A 23,479-nucleotide genomic window follows, 5' to 3' on the forward strand; every position below is an offset into this window, starting at 1 on the left:
CAGTATCAACAAACCCATGCTTCGATTCAAATCTCGCGTGATATTTTGATTGGCTACAATTTAATTGACGCGTTACGATTGGTTGCTCACAAAAACTTCTTTCGGATTACCTCGGGCAAATGGAATCGATGCCTTCCGATGTAATTGACACTTCCCACTTCCGACAAGATGGCCGTAATCGAAGGTCCACTTAGCAAGTGGACAAATGTCATGAAAGGATGGCAGTATAGATGGTTCGTTCTTGACGAAAGCTCTGGCATTTTGTCATATTTCACTGTAAGTCATAAATAATACGGCCCGTAATGTTACATGCGGTCAGTGGTGGATGTAATTGTATTGAAAGACAATTCGTCCTGGTATTAAATCAACTATATGGACCAAAAATTAATTTTTCTCGCATGTTACTGACGAAATATAACTTTTTATTGTAAATTGATGCATTAGCGCATATTAAGAAAATTCAATCCATGTTATATATCCCTGTAATGATAAGTATTTTAAAGAAGACGGTATAAATGAAAAGTCGAGTTAACTTTTGGACGAATTGTCTACGATATTCTTATCGTTCTAGCTGTCCCACTAAATCCATAATGCTATATTCAGATATTTTAATTTAACTTATCCATACATATTTGAACCTACCTCAAGCGTATTATAAAAGCATACCACTTGCAGGGTTAAAAGCTAGAATAACATCTTTTTTATTTAAAAATTTTAAAAGTTACCAAATTAAAATAAACTTGCAAGGGTCTCTGCGAAATCATGTTACACATTGACACACACGTACTCATACAGCCAAAAAAAAAGTCAGATGAAAAAAAGAAATGTGGTTTTCAAGAGGAATGCATCTCGTTTTTTATTCATTACTTGGAACATTATAAAATCAGAAAACATATTGGGAGAAATCATTTTTCGTAAAGAAAAAAGGGTGAGAATCATTTTTGCCAAGAAATAATGACTCTCTGCATGAAAACAGTACATTGAAATTTTGCAAGGACTGTTACATGCAATATTCCACCATTTTTTGCTGTTTTGATGAGTTACAAATGACTAAATATGGATATGATAATGTTATGTACGCAGCAAAGGTGCAGTGAAACAAACAGAAAAGTCAGCAAAATTTTAAAGCAGAGAACTGAGAGTGCCATTCTGATTATAATTGTGGGTGGGGATTAAGTAATTTAGTATGCTATGATAAGGCTTTAAGCGTATGAACTTGAAAATGTAATTTATATTTCAGTCTAAAGAGAAGATGATGCGAGGAGCCAGGAGAGGCTGTGTGAGGCTGAAGGTATTGTAATGCGCTGTTAGTCTGATCTGTGTTAATTTATAATCAAAGAATATTTTAATCTGCTATGTACTTTTTTGAATAACTAAGGCTTTCTTTCACATTTGTGTGAGGACAGTCAGCTTAAGCTGCTCATTGATGGTTACTTTGTACTTGATTCCTTTAATACCAGACAGGTGGTATTATGATATTTGTCTAAATGTTTACTGTTTCAGACCCATTTGAAACTTGATTGGCTGTATGATCTTGATATGCAATTTTTAAAGACATTTTGGATTTTTTAAGGCTTTCCTTGACCTCAGTGAAACTTTATGGACTTTTTCATTTAACAAGCAGTTTTGTTTTCCAGAGTGTAATTTCAAATGTTACAATATTTTTTAATATATTGAAACATTAATGGCAGTAACCTTCCTCTGTTTTCTATGAAAATATGTAGGATTAATTGTAATGAATTGTAGTCATTCTACTGTACATTAGTAACATGATTGATAATTATCATGCATATCAGTATTTTGATTAATTTCATACAAAAATGAATCACATTGACAATCTTTCGCCTTTACATACACTTATTAATTACTGATACTCCTTGTTAATCATTACCTCTTGACATTGTTGTAAAATGTCCTTGAATTTTTCAGGGAGCAGTCATTGGTATTGACGATGAAGACGATAGTACATTTACCATAACTGTGGATCAGAAAACATTTCATTTTCAAGGTTTGATATCACATACAGATAGAAGTAGTGATATTATCTTTTACATATTCTGGTATTTTTCAAATTTTGGATAATTGTAATTTCATTTTTCCTCCATTACCCATTACATAGGATATCCACTAATCTCACTGAACATGATGCTTGTTGAAAACTCTGAACAAGATTTCTATTACTAGTTTATAAAACCAAATCTTATTTTGTTTTATAATGAAAATCACTAATATGAGATAAAATTTAATATTGATTGGAATCACAGACCACTTTTCTGTGAAAATGGATTATAAATGTTAACTCTTTGCATCATGATTAAATAAAATTGAAAATCTTTTTGTAGCTCGAGATGCTGATGAACGTGAGAAGTGGATACAAGGACTGGAAAATGCAATACTTCGACATTCTCATTCTCAAAAGGTAAGTTCTTATTCTAACAGAATGATGTAGATCTGTTTTAAATAAGTGGTATGTAGATTATACCTGTATCGATGTTGTATTGTTTGTTGTGATTGCTACAGAAAATGAATATCCTCCATTCTATATGCAGTGCAATTAACCATGATTTCATTATCCTACATTGAAACTGGGAATTTCACTACAGGACTTGTATACTATCCTTGGTAAGTGGAGGTTATTAATGAAAGTTGATCCTAAAACAATTCTTGTTGATATTATGGTAGAAAACAACTTTTTATTTAAAAAGATTTTTTTTGATAGAAAAAACTATGCTGTCGACAAATTTCATGAAGGTTTTGATGTTTTTCAGAAACAGGAAGTTAAGTCTGTCCCTACAGCTGCAGATTTTGACAGAAAACTCTCAGAAACTGACGCCTACTTACAACTTTTGATAGGCCAAGTACAGGTAACATTTCAGCTTCACATGAAAATATGTAGCCAGATTTAATCATGAATGATAAATCAAAGAATATGCAAATGGAAGACATGTATAGAATGTTATTATTTCATCAGTTCTTAATTTCTGCATTTGAATGCTTGATTTCATAACAATCACTTGTGAAAGTAAAATGTTGTAAATATTGCTTTAAACAATTAATGTTTGCCTCATTATTTTCAGACGTTGGAGACAAGAATTGATGCTTGTGAAGATGTATCTGCCAAAGAAAAATATAGTGTTTTAAAAGTGACTGCAGAGGTGAGGACAGCTCATAACTTTTATTTAGTATATATAGTACCTAACTCAACGACAAACAAAGCTGGGTCTTTTACTTCAATAATATTGTAAATTGAGTGTTTTACAAACAAACAGAATGATGTTGATAACATTTATGGTACTTTTCAAACATTTCATTGTTTTTCAATTTGATATTTATCAGTCCATTTTATATCCATTTTAACATCCAAGGTCTTAATTGCTAAGGTGATTAAGACAGACTTTTGTTTTGTCTGTAGTACTCACTAATGACTACATTTTTATGTCACTCACAATTCAGACAATGTCATATCTTGAGAATCTTTCAACAAGTTTTGCCCAAATTTACCCCATAGTATCGCAACATGAAGTTCTACACCTTACCATATTAAGGTGGTCATAGGTGAAAGGTCAAAGGTAACACTGGACAAACTTCTACAAATTCATCAAATATTTATATTTATATGCATGAAAGCAGGAGTATTCATGATTTACAGACATTTCTAGTTTATAATACATAATTGACAATCAATTCAGTTATTCGTATCATTTGGATTATAATGCTTTTTTTTGCCAGGAAACAAATGCTTATATATCTACTCCATGTGAATTCTGTAATAGATTTCAAAAGATGTTGATTTACAATTTTTAATTTGTTTGTTCAATTCTGATGAGAGTAATTTACAGTGTCTTCTGATTGCAGGCTATGATTGAAGCTATAAAGCATGCCATTGTGATGTTACAAATAGCGAAGGTAGGCTCCACAGAAAATAAAGACAAGGTATTTTGTTTTTCAAATATTTGTGGCGAGGACTAACACTACCTATAATCAAGAGTATCTGTAAATCACTTCTACAGTAATGTACAAAACACTTAAGTATGGATCAAGACAGTCTGATATTACACATTTGGATTTTTGAGAAATCTACAGAAAAGAGTGATTTGCAGTAGAATTAGGTTTGGTGATACCAGATTAACACTGGTAATGGGATTCTAACTTGATTTAACACACTATAACTTGTCACCACAAATGTACTAAAACAAGGTAAGAACCTATGACTGGGCAAGCTTCAAGTTAACACATCTCACCAAGTCAAAGATGTCCTATTGTGTATGATAGGATTACTAATAATAGATTAGAGAAAAATTTATTTCTATTCAAACTTTTGTTCACTTCTTGTGGCAACCAAAATACTGATATTTTATATATATATATATTTAGAGTTTACTTTTTTGTAGTTAAAATTCAATTTCTTTCTCATTAGACAATTCTGACTTTCACAGAGACTGATCGTGTACACAGAGTAAAACTATTACTGAGTTGGAGAAGGGGTCATCTCAAAATCGGGGTTTATCCCCCACAAGGACTCAACTCTTGACACTAGTATGAGATCATAGATTTTATAATAACATATTAGCAATATTATGCTAGTGATATCTAAATCATCAGGTTATTTGACAAACATAGGGAAAAACATTTGGAACGACCCTGAAAGCATATGGAATTTGCATCAAGCCTGTGTTCAGGATCTGTTTACCTGAAAATCAGGATGTTTCTTAATGCAATCAATTTTTTTCTGATAAACATACTTTATATACATCGTACATTTCTATTTAGATTAGTATGCTGTCCTTATCATCTTATTTTCCTGTGGTTCTGATACATAATGTAAACATACTTAATTTGGTGCAATCAAATTTTACTACATTATCACTTCTGTGGCAAATTAAGCCATTGATGAATTAGCATATACATTCAAGTTGCTATGTAATTGACACACAGAAATTGCAGTTAGTGCAATCATATCTTAGCTCAATATGCTCAGCAAGGCTATCACTAAAATATGTATGTTTACAGTATCTCAATGCTAAACCAATCACTGTCGTCGTTATCAATTGATAATGATATTGGTTTTCATATACTGGTGGATTTATGTTATACCTGAAACACTCATAGACACAAATGCTTCTGTTACTAAAATTCACATGATCTTTTCTTCTGTATATGAAATTAAAATCAGTGAGTTTTGGGAAATTTGAATATGAATCACAAGCTTGAGGATTAATAAATTTACAATAAGATTTTGTCGAAAAGAAGTCTTTGAAAATGATGTTATTTTTTATTAAGCTTTCAGTGGAAGAAAATATTGAAATGTCTTTACCATTCCACAAGGAAATAGCAAACTTTATAATTCAAAGAGAATCTTCATCAGCCAAAATTAAAACTAAAAGAGAAGTTTTGCAAACCTTTAGACAGTGTATAAAAGGAAAAAAATATGCATTAAAGTTGATTGCAAATTAAATGTTATAATTATACAATTTATAAGGAAGTATCTCCAGAATATGCTGATTGGTTGTTGTATTTGACAGGAAAGTTTGAAGGGTCCAGTGATGAATGGCACTATGCATGAGGCAGTTCTCACCACAGGTGCTGATTTTGACCATTTTGGTCGGAGAGGTATTTTACTGATTCTTCTTACTAACTAGAAAGGAGAGTAGCTCACACAGGTAATGTCAACTGACAAGAAACATTGTGGTATTCATCAGGTTATGTCACACTAACTAGACACAGACAGTAATATCCTTCAGGTTATGTCACACTAACTAGACACAGACAGTGAAATCCCTAAGGTTATGTCACACTAACTAGACACAGACAGTGATATCCTTCAGGTTATGTCACGCTAACTAGACACAGACAGTGATATACTTCAGGTTATGTTACACTAACTAGACACAGACAGTGATATCCCTCAGATTATGTCACACTAACTAGACACAGACAGTGATATCCTTCAGGTTATGTCCCACAAACTGACACAGACAGTGATATCCTTCAGGTTATGTCACACTAACTAGACACAGACAGTGATATCCCTCAGGTTATGTCCCACGAACTAGACACAGACAGTGAAATCCCTCAGGTTATGTCACACTAACTAGACACAGACAGTGAAATCCCTCAGGTTATGTCACACTAACTAGACACAGACAGTGATATCCCTCAGATTATGTCACACTAACTAGACACAGACAGTGAAATCCCTCAGGTTATGTCCCACTAACTAGACACAGACAGTGAAATCCCTCAGGTTATGTCACACTAACTAGACACAGACAGTGATATCCTTCAGGTTATGTCCCACAAACTGACACAGACAGTGATATCCTTCAGGTTAGGTCACACTAACTAGACACAGACCGTGATATCCCTTAGGTTATGTCCCACGAACTAGACACAGACAGTGAAATCCCTCAGGTTATGTCACACTAACTAGACACAGACAGTGAAATCCCTCAGGTTATGTCCCATGAACTGACACAGACAGTGATATCCTTCAGGTTATGTCCCATGAACTGACACAGACAGTGATATCCTTCAGGTTATGTCCCATGAACTAGACACAGACAGTGAAATCCCTCAGGTTATGTCACACTAACTAGACACAGACAGTGAAATCCCTAAGGTAATGTTTTTATATGTATTTTGTAGCAATGTAGAATTCTTGAGCCTTTCTCTTGGTTTTTATGCTGTACTGCTTTATATCATAATTCATGCTTTAGAAGACTGTAGATCACTGGAAACATACATATTTTACCCTATTGCAGTGGAAAGATATTGACTAAAATTTGGGGTGGAGGCATCTTTTAACAGTAGATCACTAGTCATGTATAACAAGGTTGCTTGTTGCAGTTTCTAAAAAATGTTGGATATTTTTCATATGATGGCAAATAACTAATTTTAAATGACCTTATTGGTACATTAACATTGGCTCCATATTTTAAATTCTCTTCATATTGTTAACTGTCAGTAAATTGATTTTTATGCTCTCTGAAAATTTTCAGGGGAGCATATAGTTGCCGCCTTGTTCATCCATCTGTCTTTCTGTCCATCCTTTCACGTCCAGAGCATATGTTTGCCCACAGTTAAGGAAGAATCATGAAACTCAGTGTATACATTGGTCAGACTAGGATGATGTGTAGTGTACCAAATTCAGTGTCTGCAGTCTCTGAATTACAGAGTTATTTTCTTTTATTAAGATTTTGTGTTTAGAGCACATATCTAAATTGTTTGCATTTAAACAAGGATAAGGAAACTTGGTGGAAACATCGATATATATTAGGACTATGTGCAGTGTACCAAATTCAGGGCCCTTGACCCTTCAATTACAGAGTTATTGCCTGTTATTTGTTTTTTTTGTCTGGAGTATAACTTTGCTCACAGTTAAGTAAGGATCATGAACTTTGTGTATACATTAATCATACAAAGACAAAGTGCAGCGTACCAGTGTTAGGGCTCACAATCCCGTAATAATAGAGTCTTCGCCGTTTGTTAAAATTCTATGCTTGGACCATTACTTTGCCTGCATTAAAACTAGGATATTAAAATGTGATGTATACATCAGTCATACAAAAATAAGGAGCATCATAGAAAAGTCCAATGACCTCTCCCTACAGAGTTTTAGTGATTTATTCATTAATTCACTGATACTCTTGTTTCATGGTGTTTAATCATAACAGGCACACTTTGTATACTACTTTACCCAATGTATACACAGAATCATTTGTTTTGTTAGTTTGTGTTTTCATTTTTGTACTGATTTTATGAATGGCTGAATTGGAACCTACACTTTTTTCATCAGTACAATGCCATCAGTCAGAAAAAGAAATGTATATTTAAGTGGTATTCTAGTTATGTTTCATAATTTGAGGAGCAATGACAAAAAGTCTGTGATGAAGGAAATCCAACATAGGTTTGTTACTTGTTACATTGTGTATTTGTTTACAGCAGGCCAGAGGGCTAATTCACAATATAGTGGGATTCCTGCCTCCCTGTCAGCTGAGAGCATAGACCTCAACACCTCTCTACCTCCGCCTGATATCTCTACCAGCACACCTCTCTCAGGGGGTATGTCTAACACGCCCTCTTTCCAGTCACATACTATCCTCCTTATTAACATATCAGGTATTTCTCTACAACCACACAACACTACACCTTATAAAAACATCTTTCTCAAGTCAAACAACATTCGTTCTGAAATGCATACCTCCCACCAGTCACAAAATAGCTATTCTTATAAACACACCTCTCTCCAGTCATACAACACCTCTACATATAAACACACCTCTCTCCAGTCATACAACACCTCTACATATAAACACACCTCTCTCCAGCCATACAACACTCCTACATATAAACACACCTCTCTCCAGTCATACAACACCCCTACATATAAACACACCTCTCTCCAGTCATACAACACCCCTAGTTATAAACACACCTCTCTCCTGTCATACAACACCCCTACATATAAACACACCTCTCTCCTGTCATACAACACCCCTACATATAAACACACCTCTCTCCAGTCATACAACACCCTACTTATAAACACACCTCTCTCCAGTCATACAACACCCCTAGTTATAAACACACCTCTCTCCTGTCATACAACACCCCTACTTATAAACATACCTCTCTCCAGTCATACAACACCCCTAGTTATAAACACACCTCTCTCCTGTCATACAACACCCTACTTATAAACACACCTCTCTCCAGTCATACAACACCCCTACTTATAAACACACCTCTCTCCAGTCATACAACACCCCTACTTATAAACACCTCTCTCTCCAGTCATACAACACCCCTACTTATAAACACACCTCTCTCCAGTCATACAACACCCCTACTTCTAAAACCTCTCTCTCCAGTCATACAACACCCCTACTTATAAACACACCTCTCTCCAGTCATACAACACACCTACTTATTAACACACCTCTCTCAAGTCATACAACACCCCTTCTTATAAACACACCTCTCTCCAATCATACAACACCCGTACTTATTAACACACCTCTCTCCAGTCATACAACACCCCTACATATAAACACACCTCTCTCCAGTCATACAACACCCCTTCATATAAACACACCTCTCTCCTGTCATACAACACCCCACATATTAACACACCTCTCTCCAGTCATACAACACCCCTTCATATAAACACACCTCTCTCCAGTCATACAACACCCCTACTTATTAACACACCTCTCTCTAGTCATACAACACCCCTACATATTAACACACCTCTCTCCAGTCATACAACTCTTCTCATTATAAACACACCTTTCTCAAGTCATACAACACAGCTTTCCTTCTCACACTTGTAATTACACCTTTCTCCAATTATCAATGGTACAGCCACCTCTCTCCAGTCAAACTTACAAACACACCTCTCTCTTCTCAAACTGACAACACGTCTCTCTCCACTCACACTTATAAACACATCTCTCACTGCTGACAAACACACCCTAAAGTAATAGTTAATGTGTATTGTTTCAACTGCTGTTCATGAGGGCATATGACTTTCTTTTCCACTTATACAATACAGTCTTTTATCTTCTATAATCATATTTCTACAAACTCATTATTATCTTTGTGTCTTAGATTCATTTTTTATCATATCCAACTAATATCATATGTTTCAGGGTTATAAATTAGTGTAGCATATAGATATTCCAATGTTTTATTATTGTACTTATTTGTAGTATTACCTAATAGGTAGAAAATCCAAATTTACAAATAAATCTTCTTGCTTACTCATATTAGATTTTAATTTTTGAAAGTTAGATTCTTTTGAAATTTGAAGCATGCAGTAACTTTTTTTCCAGTGTTAGAATATTCCTTTGTAATGTTTTTTAGAATAAAGCATGATTGCAAGTGCCTGTCTTATAGTATACCCCGGTAGTTAATGGAATGACAATTCTGATGAATATTCGGTAAGAAGACAACTTTTATTGAGAGGAATGTGTGATGGTCTTGATGGTTATACAGGTGTTTTGGATATAAACTGGAATACTTAATACAGAAATGGTGTCTATAGAGCTTGTAAAATATAATTGTTATTGTTACAGTCTTACGGCCTGTCAACACATAAGAGGTCATTAGGGTCAAAATAATGTGTGATCCTTCACACATAAGAGGTCATTAGGGTCAAAATAATGTGTGATATTGATGATATAACTTTTAAAATAATGTCTGAGATAAATGCTGTGATATACCTGGATATATTATGTCTCAGGTCTATACACCTAGACAATTTATGTCTGAGGTTGGTACACCTTGATAAATTATATCTGAGGTTGGTACACCTCGATAAATTTTGTCTGATGTTGATACACCTAAATTAATTATGTCTGAGGTTGATATACATTAATGTGTTACCCTATTTTGCTATTACTTCTTGATTTTCTGTAGAAATTCTAATAAATATGAACAAGAAAGATATCAGTCAAAAATAGAATAAAATCAAGTTTATCAACAGTCAAATCTAATCATACATAGATGGTTTTCTTGCTTAGTAGAATCTGATTTGCTGAGACTGCATTTAAAAGAGAATAATATTCAGTTTTAAAAAATTGTTCTTCCCAAAACTTATACTGTAGTCATACAATATCCAGCTTACATGTCATTTTTGAGTAACCTCCATTTGAACCATGTCATTTTCATACCCTGTTGATTTCCACTTTTGTAAACCATCATCCAATTCCCAGTCTGTTTTGAATTGCATCCCTTTCAGCCAGATCATTGTCAGTATCGTGCTAATGTTCGCTACTATAAACCCTCACCAGCTTTCAGTCTGTTTGGAGTTACTTGTTTTGAGCTAGATCATTGCCAGTACCATGCTGATATCCTCAACTTAGACCAACATCAGCTTCCCAGTCTGTTCAGAGTTACTTCCCTTTTAGCCAGATCATCATTAATATCTTGCTACTGCCTGTTTCTGTAAAACTTCAACCATTTCTCAATTCGTTTGGAGTTACTTTCTTTTGTCAGTACCCTGATAATGTTTGCTACTTTCACTACCTTCCCAGTCTGCCTAAAGATTCCCTGTCTATAAGCTACAGATTAAAGAGTGACAGTAGATTAAACATGCTAGATGTTTATAGTTATCAGAAAACCATCAACACATGGATAAGCATTGAAAACATTTGTTGTCAATTTCTTTGGGTTTATCACAGGTTATTTTAAAAATGTTTTTGAGTTATTTACTCTATACATGAAAACTAATATGTTTTTGTTTTTTTAATACTTTGTGATTGTGTTTACTCAAACATGGACCTTTTTGCAGATAATGCTAACATGTCTGTGTCTACAACTCCATCGTTTTTTAATACGCATGAAAGACACGTTGGCATAAACTTTGTTTGGTATGGTTTTCCAAAAACAACAGTTTATTAACCAATGAAATGTGTTATTAAATTGCCACGGTGGTCATTCTCAGGTTATGTTTACAGGTATCAGTTGTATGATGGGTATTATTTATTATTTATATTTTATGTTTAAGAGCGTAGAGGTCAATCACTAGGTTGTATAAAATAGTTATAAACATATAGGTGTGTAAGGCAATGCTATATACTTTATCTATAGGTGATGATAACAGTAACAGTACCAGTACGACTGTCCCAGAGACTTCCTATTCCAGCAGTGAGGATGAAGACTTCTTTGATGCCGAAGATTTCAAGTCTACACCAAAAACTAGCCCAGAGTGAGTTACTTCTGAGTTTCATAACACTGTTATTCAGTTTTCACAATTTTCTGTTTTACCATATTTATCTTAAAAACAAAAAAAAAACCCAAAAAGCTTCCAGAAAATACATGATATTTATTTCTAGTTCACTTTTACTTCCTTCAATGAAGGCTCATGAATGTACATTACAGTAAGTCAACATCATCGTCTTTGGTGACAACACCTAGCCCGGACGGCGAGGAAGAGGAGAAGAGAGACCCTCCACAGATCATTGCCTCAGAGGATGACTATTTTGATGGTGAGTATTATCATATATCTGAAGTTAGTATGTTTGAATTTTAATTTAAGTTTGATTATTTGTGATCTTTGGCATTAACACTTCTTTGTTGGTTTACTTAAGTAAATATAGCGCTGTCAAGATCAAGGTCATTACCAAAGGTTAAAGGTTAATACAATGCTTTCTTACTAAAATTGCTTGTTGCTAGGGTAACTTTTCAGACCCAGAAGTCAAAGGTTGAGGTCATTGTTGCAATAATGGAAAATTCATTTTGTTGAATAATTCAAGATTAACTGTAGCCAATCTAACTTGATGTAATGCTTCTAAACCAAAAGTGCTTGTTTGACATAGATTGCCATTCAGGTCCAAAGGTCATAGTCACTGTTAACTATAAGTTCGAAGCAGTTTCTGTGTGATCATTTGTATTTCCTAAATCAAACTTCACACAATGCCTCCTTACCAAAAGTGCTTGCTTGGGATATTGCTTTTTATACCCCAAGTTCTAAGGTCAAGGTTACTGTTATTATAAATTAAAAAAAAAAACAGTTTGTTGGAAGTTTTTTTGTTTGTTTTTTTTTTTGTCGTAACAGTCTTTATTGACTTTTGTGGCAGAGTGTACTCAAGGTCTTGCTTGTAGTCTGTCAGTCTGGCGTGTCAGTGTTCTAGATATATACAGTTAATCATTCTCTTTTTGTAATGATATCAATGTGATTTTCTTGATTTTTCCAAATCGATTATAATCCAATTATATACAGATCTTTTTTCTTGTTTCCAGAACTTTACGATGAGCGAGATGATGAAGGATGTAAGTTTGCTTAGCTAAAATCAATGCATAGGTTTATAATACATTATAATATTTACTGTCAAGTGCATTGAAAACTTCAGAATCAAGGTATATAGATTCAGTTAAATGTTTTTGACCAAGAAAGTTACTTTGGTAAAAAAAAATAAAAATTGCACATAATACTCTCTTATATTGAATACAATGTGTTTTAGTGAATACAAAGTCTTGAGCCAGACGAAGTATCAAGTCTAGTGTAGACTTCCCTGGCTAAACCTGCACACCTATTGTCTCAGGTGAAAATGGTTTTAGTAAGGGTATCAGTATGGTGTGTTGAATCTTTTAGTGGGCTCTCTGGAGAGTCATGGCAGTATTATAGCACACCTGTTGTCTCAGGTGAGAATTGGAATGGACCTAACCAAGGTTGTGCTCCCGACCTTTATTCTGGAGCGGAGGTCACTACTTGAGATGTATGCCGATTTCTTTGCTCACCCAGATCTGTTTATCAAGTATGTACTTAATACAATAATTTTATCATAAGCATATCACTATTCAATTAGTATGCTGTATCTTATGTAACATCTGTGTACTGGATGCTTTCCTCTGTGGTTTAAACCAATAACATCCTTTTAAAGATAAAACTTTTTCTGAATTACAAGTTAATTTACACAATTCCTTTATCAGGAGTCTAAGCGTTACATTTTATTTTTTGTGCTTTGTCTATAGCCACGAGATCGAAAAGTAAATGAAAGTTTGATCAATATTTCATGTCATAAAGTACAATTCTTTTGAATTAAACAAAATTTGAAGATAGTCTTAGAAATGAATGGGATAGTTGATAGGGCTTTTACTGACTGATGTTGTTTCTAGAATTCCTGACATGGACACTCCTGCAGAGAGGATGATACAGCTGGTTCGCTGGTACATGTCAGCCTTCCATGCTGGTCGTAATAGTGATGTGGCTAAGAAACCGTACAACCCTATACTAGGAGAGACATTCTGTTGTCATTGGAGCATGCCTGACTGGCCCAAAACCACAGTAAGAATGTGAAATATGGTCGATAATATGGTAGTAGTGACCATGTTTAAAAAAGGATGATGAAATAATGTATAGATTAAGCTATTTAACAAGGAATGTTGTCTGATCACTAGATTCTACATCAAATACTCCATACATCCAGGTACCGTAGTCATTCATTAGAGCATTGACCTATCTAACCTCAGTTGAAGATCCAAAGTGCCTGGTTCAATGCTCTGTACCGGTGGCAGTTTGTGTTTCTCAGGAAGCTGAGAAACAGACTTATCTATGCTGTTGTAGTTGTATCCTTGGGCAAGACACTTTACAATGTTTTCTCTGGACAGCATGTGACAGACCTTCCTTATGTTGTCCAGTGAGTTAGCCACCAGCTTAAAAATAACCTTGATTTTTCGCGCGGGGGTAAACCCAGCATATAAACAATGGTAAGTCTTTTCCAGAGATTTGTGATTAATAATGGTATTGCTTTGTTTTGTGTGTAGGACCTAGCTGATGATGGCCCAGTTCCATGGTCATCTAAAGAAAACCTGGCATTCATTGCTGAACAAGTGTCCCATCACCCACCCAGTAAGTATAGCTGTTAATACAACAGTTGTATGCAGCCTCAATGTTGATAGACAACACACTTGTTGACTTTCATAAGATATTCATATTGTGTGATTGAATAATTTGTTCAAGTAAAAATTCAATTAACAAATGCCAACTTCTCAAAAGTAAATTTTCACTTCACTTGCAGATTTCTTTGGTTTTTGTTTTTCTCTGTAATTATTTGTGTTGATTTATAAAAGATGATTTAAAATACCTGGTATCATCTCTTTTTGCAGTTTCTGCATTCTATGCAGAACATTACAATAAACGCATATCTTTGGATGGGTATATATGGACAAAATCCAAGTTTCTTGGACTCTCCATTGGGGTCCATATGATTGGACAAGCAGTTGTATCTCTTATAGACCATGATGAGGAGTATGTTATCACTTTCCCTAATGGGTATGGCAGGTAAGTACTAATGCCACATACAATGTTATCACTTTCCCTAATGGGTATGGCAGGTAAGTACTAATGCCATATACAATGTTATCACTTTCCCTAATGGGTATGGCAGGTAAGTACTAATGCCATATACAATGTTATCACTTTCCCTAATGGGTATGGCAGGTAAGTACTAATGCCATATACAATGTTATCACTTTCCCTAATGGGTATGGCAGGTAAGTACTAATGCCATGTACAATATATTCACCTTCCCAAACAGGTATGGCAGGTAAGTACTAATGCCATATACAATGTTATCACTTTCCCTAATGGGTATGGCAGGTAAGTACTAATGCCATATACAATATATTCACCTTTCCAAACAGGTATGGCAGGTAAGTACTAATGCCATGTACAATATATTCACCTTTCCAAACAGGTATGGCAGGTAAGTACTAATGCCATATACAATATTTTCACCTTTCCAAACAGGTATGGCAGGTAAGTAATAATGCCATATACAATATATTCACCTGTCCAAACAGGTATGGCAGGTAAGTACTAATGCCATATACAATTTTTTCACCTTTCCAAACAGGTATGGCAGGTTAGTACTAATGCCATGTACAATATATTCACCTTTCCAAACAGGTATGGGGTAATTGTTGGTACCATGTACAATATATTCACCTGTCCAAACAGGTATGGGGTAATTGTTGTTACCAAGTACAATATATTCACCTATCTAAACAGGTATGGGGTAATTGTTGTTACCAAGTACAATATATTCACCTTTCCAAACAGGTATGGGGTAATTGTTGTTACCAAGTACAATATATTCACCTGTCCAAACAGGTATGGGGTAAATGTTGGTACCATGTACAATATATTCACCTGTCCAAACAGGTATGACAGGCATGTATTAGTGTCATGTTAAAAAGTTATCACTTTCACAAATCGGTACAGGTAAGTATTTCTAATGGGCATTATATTGACCGGTAGATGGAAAGTACTGTTACTATCATTAAACAAGTAGATAAATGTTAACCGAACACCTCCCTATTTATGATTGCATATCAGTATTATGGGTAAGTCACCTATGGTTAGATCCTACTTTTTAATTGGTTGTATTGTGACATTTTGAAGTCATTTGAAAATCAGCTAGAATTACATTTCATTGATATAAATTTACTGATGAAAATCATTTGAAATGTAAGGTATTAGCTATATAGTTTCCAAATAGGTAGGTGGGGATGTGGGTTGGAGTGGGGGTGGGGATGGGGGTGGGGATGGGGGTGGGGGCGTGTGTGGAATTGGGGATTAAGTGGGATGCAAGGATTATAAACCTACCTTGTAAATATGACATATGAGACTGTATAACATGATTTTTCTGACAAGGAAGAAAAGTGTTCTGGATAAAAATTTTGAGATATACAACATGATTATGTTTTAGGTCCATCCTGACAGTGCCGTGGGTAGAGTTAGGAGGAAAGGTGACCATTACTTGTGCCAAAACAGGATTTTCAGCCAACATAGATTTTCATACAAAGGTCTGTTTTCAGCTTCAACATTATCTTTCAAAAGACACAATCATCCCTCATTTATCATGATGTAGTGCTTCAGTATTTTTATTCAGGAAGTGATAGGTGGCATTTATTCAATAAAACCAATAGTCAATGTTAATGACTTTTAACAAAAGAAGAGAAAAACACATTTCAGTCATCCCAAACAAGACATTTGGCTATATCCTTTAAAACAGATATGTTTTTTGAAAAAAGTTAAAGCAGGCATCAATCAGCTTTATCTGAAAACTAAACCATGACTCATGAGATACTTTTAATAGGAATAGAAAATATCATTTTGATGAAAAAACTACAGGGATAATGTGAGATATCTAATGTCATTCCAATGACAAGATACCTTTTTGAGTTTCTCCCAATCACAATAGTGCTTCATATTCACTGCTTTGAGATAAACCAGTTTCTCTGCTCTTTGGCAAATGTAGCAAATACTGAAAAAGTGAGTTTTCAATCAATCTTTTCTGCATACTCAGCAGGTCTTCTCTTAATTCATATCTAATACAGTTTAACACTAACTCCTAGTGGAAAACGGTACAATGGTCAATACAAAATATCATAGTCATGTTGTCAAATGCTTCATCATACCTCTCAGAATCATAGAATGTACATTCCTGTTGTATTCTTTTTGAAATCCAATTATGAAAAAAATTCATGGTATCTAATTGAATATCATATATTCCATGAGTGACAGAATATATTGATATTTTTTTCATAGTTGTGAAATGTGTATGAGAGAAAACAGGAAGCCATTGAAACATAATGTACATTTATTTTGTACATTCACCAGTACATTTCATTGTTATGTTGGTACAGCCATTTTATGGAGGAAAAAAGCACCAAGTCACAGGCAATGTTTACTCACCGACAGACAAAAAGAATGCAATATTGACATTTACTGGTGAATGGAATGGAGTGATGTATGCCAAACACAGCTCAGGGGTAAGATAGCTGCAAAACTCAGTAAATTCTTTTGTGTTCAGTGTTTGATACAGTATTTACCATTCTAATTACAAGTATATATGGAACTTAACTATGCATTGTTAATTAAAATTCTCTTTGTGATTGTGTAGAAGTCTAAAATAGAAGTGTTTTTTAGGTTATTTTTTTATGTCAGATTAAGTCGAAGTGAGGGGAAATGGAAATACACAGTCTTTTCATTCAGTTGGGTTTGATTTGTTTTCTTAGTATTATTTGTATGCTCCTTGAAGGGAGAGCATATAGTCCCCGCTTTGTCCGTATGTCCATCTGTCCATTTGTCCGACCATTTGTCCTTCCGTCATAATTTTGTCTGGAGCATAACACAAAAACTATAAGAGGTATCAACATGAAACTTCATACGTAGATAAATCTCAACAAGGAGAAGTGCAGTGTACAAGAACCATCACTCTCTTTTGCATAATTCAGGAGTTATTGCCCTTTGTTATTTTCATACTTAAATTTTTGTCCAGAGCAATACACTAAAATGATAAGAGGTATCAACATGAAACTTTATAGGCAGATAAATCTCAACGAGAAGTAGAGCAGTGCATGATAATCGTAACTCTCTTATTGTCTATTTGTAATTTATCATGCTTCAGTTTGTCCCATTCAGTGAGCATAACCTGTCTCTGATGGCCCTTGTTATTCTATCAACATTTACACATTTCAGGAATCTAGGGGATAGTATGCTTGTTTTTATGCATATACCGGATATTAGACCGTTAATTTTGGTTTAAACACGAGACAAAGTCAAGTGTTAAAATTACAATTCATGATCTAATCTCTAGTATTTGCATAAAAATAAGTGTACTCTCCCCATTCTGAGACAATTTGTGCCTGAAAGTGATGAAATTATCACATTATCACTGAAATTAAAAAAAAGGAAAGAAATGCAAATTGTTTTTGGGAAACAGCCCCTCACATGTTCTTAGCCACTCAGACCACTCCTTACAACCATTGATGGTGTAGAAGCTCCACCCACTTTCCAGTAGATTGTTGGTAGTTTCAGGTCAGTATGTAGGTGGTGGTATTGAAAAGGCTTGAAAGTTTCTCTGGGTGCATGATATGTCTAAGTTATTGTTTATATTGATTCCTAGGGTTCAAACCCAAAAATCATCATATCTTTCTCAGAATGGTAAAGGCATTTTATTCACTAAAGTAGCTTGATAAAACAACCGACATTATAGAGAGGCATTGAGGAATCTCTCCTGAAGTTGTCAGTACATTTCTTTAAAAGGGAGATTTGGATAAATGTATCATTCTCTATTGAATTATTAAGTTAAGGTAGGATGCAATTCCACATGTTGGCCTACTTAATCTGAGCTGTAGATCTGAGGAGCATGGCTGGACACTCCCTACCAGTGTGGTTTATATTTCTCTTGAAGCTGAGAGGTGGACTGCTCTGTACATTCGTGGTTGTGTCCAAGGGCTTTGACACTAATTTTACTGGATAACATGTCTTTGGCCTTCTGTACAGAGACCCTGCCTGAAAATGTCTGCGGCTGTTCACAGAGCAGTAAACCCAATTAACAAACAGATTGTATACAAACTCAGGATAACCATGCTAATGTTATACATAGTAAATAAAGCAATTATTGTACAGTTTTATATAAACCGAGACAGGTTCCAAAGTCTTCAAAAATAGATGTCAACAGCAAGTATTATAATGAGTATATGTGTTTTCTTTGGTGTTGTAGAGAAACGAGGCATTTGTGGACACTAAGAAGATGGCCATTGTAAAGAAGAGAGTAAAACCATTGGATACACAAGCAGAGTTTGAATCTAGAAAGTAAACATCATGCTCAATTTCTATATATATCTCTCATATCCCTCCATGTTGGGTAGAGTTCACCCCTGTAAGATAGCTATGTAAGAAAATTCTGTTTTACATCTGTGTTTAGGGGAGACAATTCTTACAGCATCGTCTGATTGTATACATTGATCTGTCAGTTGTCATCAGCCATCATCGTCTCAACAAGTCACAATATTCAGCCAAAATTAAAAATAAGATGAGCTGCCCCCACATCCTGTAGCCTTGTACTGTTTCTATGAAGCAAAACATCCATGTGACTTATGTAATTTAAACAACACATTCTATTTAGTGACAGCTGCAAATTACAAAATGGCTATAAAATCCCGTTGTTAAAGATAAATGTTATTTATTTGCCCTTGTGGAAAAATATAAGCTTAACATTATGATAAGAGTAATTGAAAATAAAGTAAACCTACCTTGTTTTGAACGATTCGTCAATACAAAGGTTTGAAAAAATGACCGACCTTCATGTTCTAGACATCCTACAGGTTTATGGGCCATAAAAAACACAGTTGCTGAACAACAGGACACTGAATGTTTGCTGGTTCTCACATGAACTGTTGCCAAATCACCATAAATATTATCATATATAATATATATAATGTTCCAGCACCGAAATGTTGTTGCATCATGGTGATCGTGAGTGACTCAGAACAGAGATCTTGTTTGATGTAACATCTTGAACTTATGAATTAAATTCCAGTCGATGTGGTGATGTCACGTTAGCATCACAATGTATTGAACAAGATACATTGGGATTATTCTCAGAATGATCAGATATGTGATATTGAGGAAGGATAAAACTACAGAAAAATCTGATCCTTGTCGAGATCTTTTTTTAGAGGATGTATACCTACCCATACTGTATACAATGTAATCACACACTGGTCATTTTTGCCATCAGTAAATGACATACCGAGGAAAGGATGAGAATTTCATGACAAACTCTCAGTCTGCAAAATATAGGTATGATCTTTAGGAATATCAAGTTTGTTTTTTTATAATACCTGGGTAGCCTTGGCTTTAACCATGTTTTTGGCCCTCAGGTGGAATATTCCTATCCTACGTACATGCATATGAAAGAGACTTATAATCTTTGGAAGTAGAATTAAATATATCATACTGGCTCAATTTATGTTGGAAATAATCTGTATATAAATATTTCTTATATTCAAGTTGTTTCATCTAAAGTTCTAGATTTAAAAATACAATCAAATATGGAAAAAACACTAAGCTAATTTACTTTTCAGACTATGGGAACAAGTAACAAGAAATCTGAAACAGAAGAATGTAGAAGTAGCAACAGAGTTTAAACATAAATTGGAACATCGGCAGAGAACAGAGGCAAAAGAAAGGAAGGAAAAGGGACTGAAATGGGAAACAAAGGTAATTATACTTCTGTTGAGCTTCGTGAAAATATCCTATTTTCATCATTTATTCTGTTGTATATGAAAGTTTAGTTTAGAATGCTTCTGACTATTTGATACCACTTAAAGTTATCAAACAATATCCTTAATAATTTGATATATGACTAATAAAACTACAACAAGTGAATTCATAGAGAAGTGTTCCTGTGTCCTAACAATGTAGAAAATGTAATAACACAGGTGTAAAGATTGGTTGTAATTTGTTTCAGCAATTCCATGAAGTAGGGGAACACTGGGTGTACGACCGGCCATTACTGAAACGTCTCGGGAAGGGGACACCCACACGTACACCGACAGACACGCTGTAAACCTGACACCTGTAACCTAGACACAGCACTGTAACTCCTTGTTCATAGGAAAATTGCAGAAACATTGATGGTTCTACACGTTGGTACTTTCTAATTGTTCTAAAACAATGGAAACAAGTGTTAAGGACACTTCACCAGAGAATGGTCTCTACCTATGATCACTTATGCTTCAAAAAATCATATTCACATTTGCACGGCGATGATATCACATAAACAAACTTAAGTACCATATATTGCATCAGCCGAATGACCAGTATAAAGCTATCATTGTGGGCACAGATACAGCATCAACTGACCATCAACATGGCCGTTTCTTTTGATGGATTACACTGTAAATAAGGAATCATTTATCTTTGTTTAATCAAGTTATAATTGGCAAAAGACAGCAACAAGACTATTCAATTCTTAAGAAAACAACAATACACAGCAGTGTTAACCTGAAGCAATGGATAATGTGTTGTGTTTTTTTTAATTTATTGACAATCAAAAATAATTAAATTGCTACAATTTGAGGCTTCCATTAATACAATTGTGTCTATTATACATCAGATAATGGCTGGTTGGTAGGGCTGTGTGATGATAATTGTTGCAATAATATTTAACACAGTAACATCCAGATTCTATGTTACTAAGCAATACACACCTGAATAGTTCATGTATGTTTTACAATGGAAAATGTGATTCATAGGGATATGAACACCATCTTTGTGTTGATAATGCTTATACGACTGTAATCCTGTCAAGTTCATGGGGAGATGAATATAGTGTTATAAGAATATATCCTGAGTTTCAAAACACTATATGGAAAAGATTTTGTATGGATGTTAAATACGAGATGAGATTATGGGTGGTTATGTATGTTGTATATATGGAATGAAATTGTGTGTGGATGTTGTATGTTAAAAATAGAATTATGTTTTTATAACTCAGATTCTTTAAACTGAAGTTATTATTGCAAGCATTCTTTACTATTTTGTTAAAGCATATCAGATAATACAGTTACATATTCATAAAATATTCACTCACACATTCATGTATTAAATATTTCATTGAAGAGAATGTAAATTTTGGATAAAGAGGATAAAAAAATGTATCAATAAATTTTGCACTATATGCACTAAAGCTAGATTGTGCTTATCTCTGTTTATATACTTGTATATCAATTGTTTAGGATGCCTAAATCTATCATTGGCTATTTTGTCAACATATTAGTATGTTTACAGTTTTAGAAAAAAAAGTTAAATGTTTTGGGAAAAAATTGAAAATATCATAAAGTTACCTGTCTCTCTGATTTAAACAAATATCACAGAATAATTTTCAGATTGATAAGATATAGGCTATAACTCAAATTTCTATTGACTTTCACTGAATTCTGGAAGTTAGTGAAATGTTTATGGATTATGTCGTCCTTTGTAACTATTCATGTCTATTAAATACTCGTCTTACTGATTCTGCCCACTGCAGTAGATAGATTTTAAATCTTTTTCTTGAAATTTGAATTATCAACATAATGTTGAAAATATGCCAAATACCTGTGATGAAAATTTGTAATTTCTTCACATTGAGAGTTGAAATTCTTATAATGTTGTGTGTAAATGATCTTTGTTTGAATCAATGTTTAACTGGTTTGTGGAATGGGCAACATTTATGTGTAATATAGTACTAGATTGAAAGAAAGTTCAGAAACACAAGTGCTGTATGTTTTAAGTGCTGGGAACACTTTGCTTATGTAGACTTACATAATTCACTGTATGCTTACAGTACATTTCAATACTAACTGTGATTCACAAATTAAACAATTATTTTTTCAAGGTAAGATGTGGTATGTTTTTCTTTGGTTCTTCACACTTGACCATTACAGAGGGATACAGTTTGTATAGTGACCATTACAGAGGGATACTGTCCGTATAGTGACCATTACAGAGGGATACAGTCCGTATAGTGACCATTACAGAGGGATACTGTCCGTATAGTGACCAGTACAGAGGGATACTGTCCGTATAGTGACCAGTACAGAGGGATACTGTCCGTATAGTGGTTTACTTGACCAGTACAGAGGGATACTGTCCGTATAGTGACCAGTACAGAGGGATACTGTCCGTATAGTGGTTTACTTGACCATTACAGAGGGATACTGTCCATATAGTGACCAGTACAGAGGGATACTGTCCGTATAGTGGTTTACTTGACCATTACAGAGGGATACTGTCCATATAGTGACCAGTACAGAGTGATACTGTCCGTATAGTGGTTTACTTGACCAGTACAGAGGGATACTGTCCGTATAGTGACCAGTACAGAGGGATACTGTCCGTATAGTGGTTTACTTGACCAGTACAGAGTGATACTGTCCGTATAGTGGTTTACTTGACCAGTACTGAGGGATACTGTCCGTATAGTGACCAGTACAGAGGGATACTGTCCATATAGTGGTTTACTTGACCATTACAGAGGGATACAGTCTGTATAGTGACCAGTACAGAGGGATACTGTCCGTATAGTGGTTTACTTGACCAGTACAGAGGGATACTGTCCATATAGTGACCAGTACAGAGGGATACTGTCCGTATAGTGGTTAACTTGACCAGTGTAGAGTGATACTGTCCGTATAG

The 23,479-nt window shown here is 34.6% G+C and overlaps 1 protein-coding gene across 4 annotated transcripts; it reads left to right on the forward strand.

Annotated features, from left to right (window-relative positions):
* Window positions 1–168: 168 nt before the first annotated feature.
* Window positions 169–22,683, forward strand: LOC132562883 (oxysterol-binding protein-related protein 9-like). 4 transcript variants are annotated; one of them, XM_060227658.1, is made up of 21 exons: window positions 169–276; window positions 1,241–1,291; window positions 1,930–2,008; window positions 2,343–2,419; window positions 2,769–2,864; window positions 3,078–3,155; window positions 3,856–3,906; window positions 5,523–5,610; window positions 7,942–8,061; window positions 11,593–11,710; window positions 11,884–11,990; window positions 12,745–12,774; window positions 13,097–13,259; window positions 13,621–13,789; window positions 14,269–14,353; window positions 14,611–14,785; window positions 16,215–16,311; window positions 17,155–17,280; window positions 19,017–19,108; window positions 20,383–20,518; window positions 20,769–22,683. In XM_060227658.1, the coding sequence occupies exons 1-21, from the start codon at window positions 169–171 to the stop codon at window positions 20,865–20,867; spliced, it is 2,145 nt and encodes a 714-aa protein (XP_060083641.1). In that variant the 3' UTR covers window positions 20,868–22,683. The 4 variants fall into 4 exon arrangements, with proteins under 4 accessions (XP_060083641.1, XP_060083643.1, XP_060083642.1 ...); XM_060227659.1 differs by having other exon boundaries at window positions 205–276; window positions 3,856–3,933; XM_060227660.1 differs by lacking the exon at window positions 7,942–8,061.
* The last annotated feature ends 796 nt before the right edge of the window (window positions 22,684–23,479 follow it).

The sequence above is a fragment of the Ylistrum balloti genome, unplaced genomic scaffold (assembly GCF_031769215.1).
Source record: "Ylistrum balloti isolate Yb309-2 unplaced genomic scaffold, AGI_CSIRO_Ybal_v1 Utg371540, whole genome shotgun sequence".
NCBI lineage: Eukaryota > Metazoa > Mollusca > Bivalvia > Pectinida > Pectinidae > Ylistrum > Ylistrum balloti.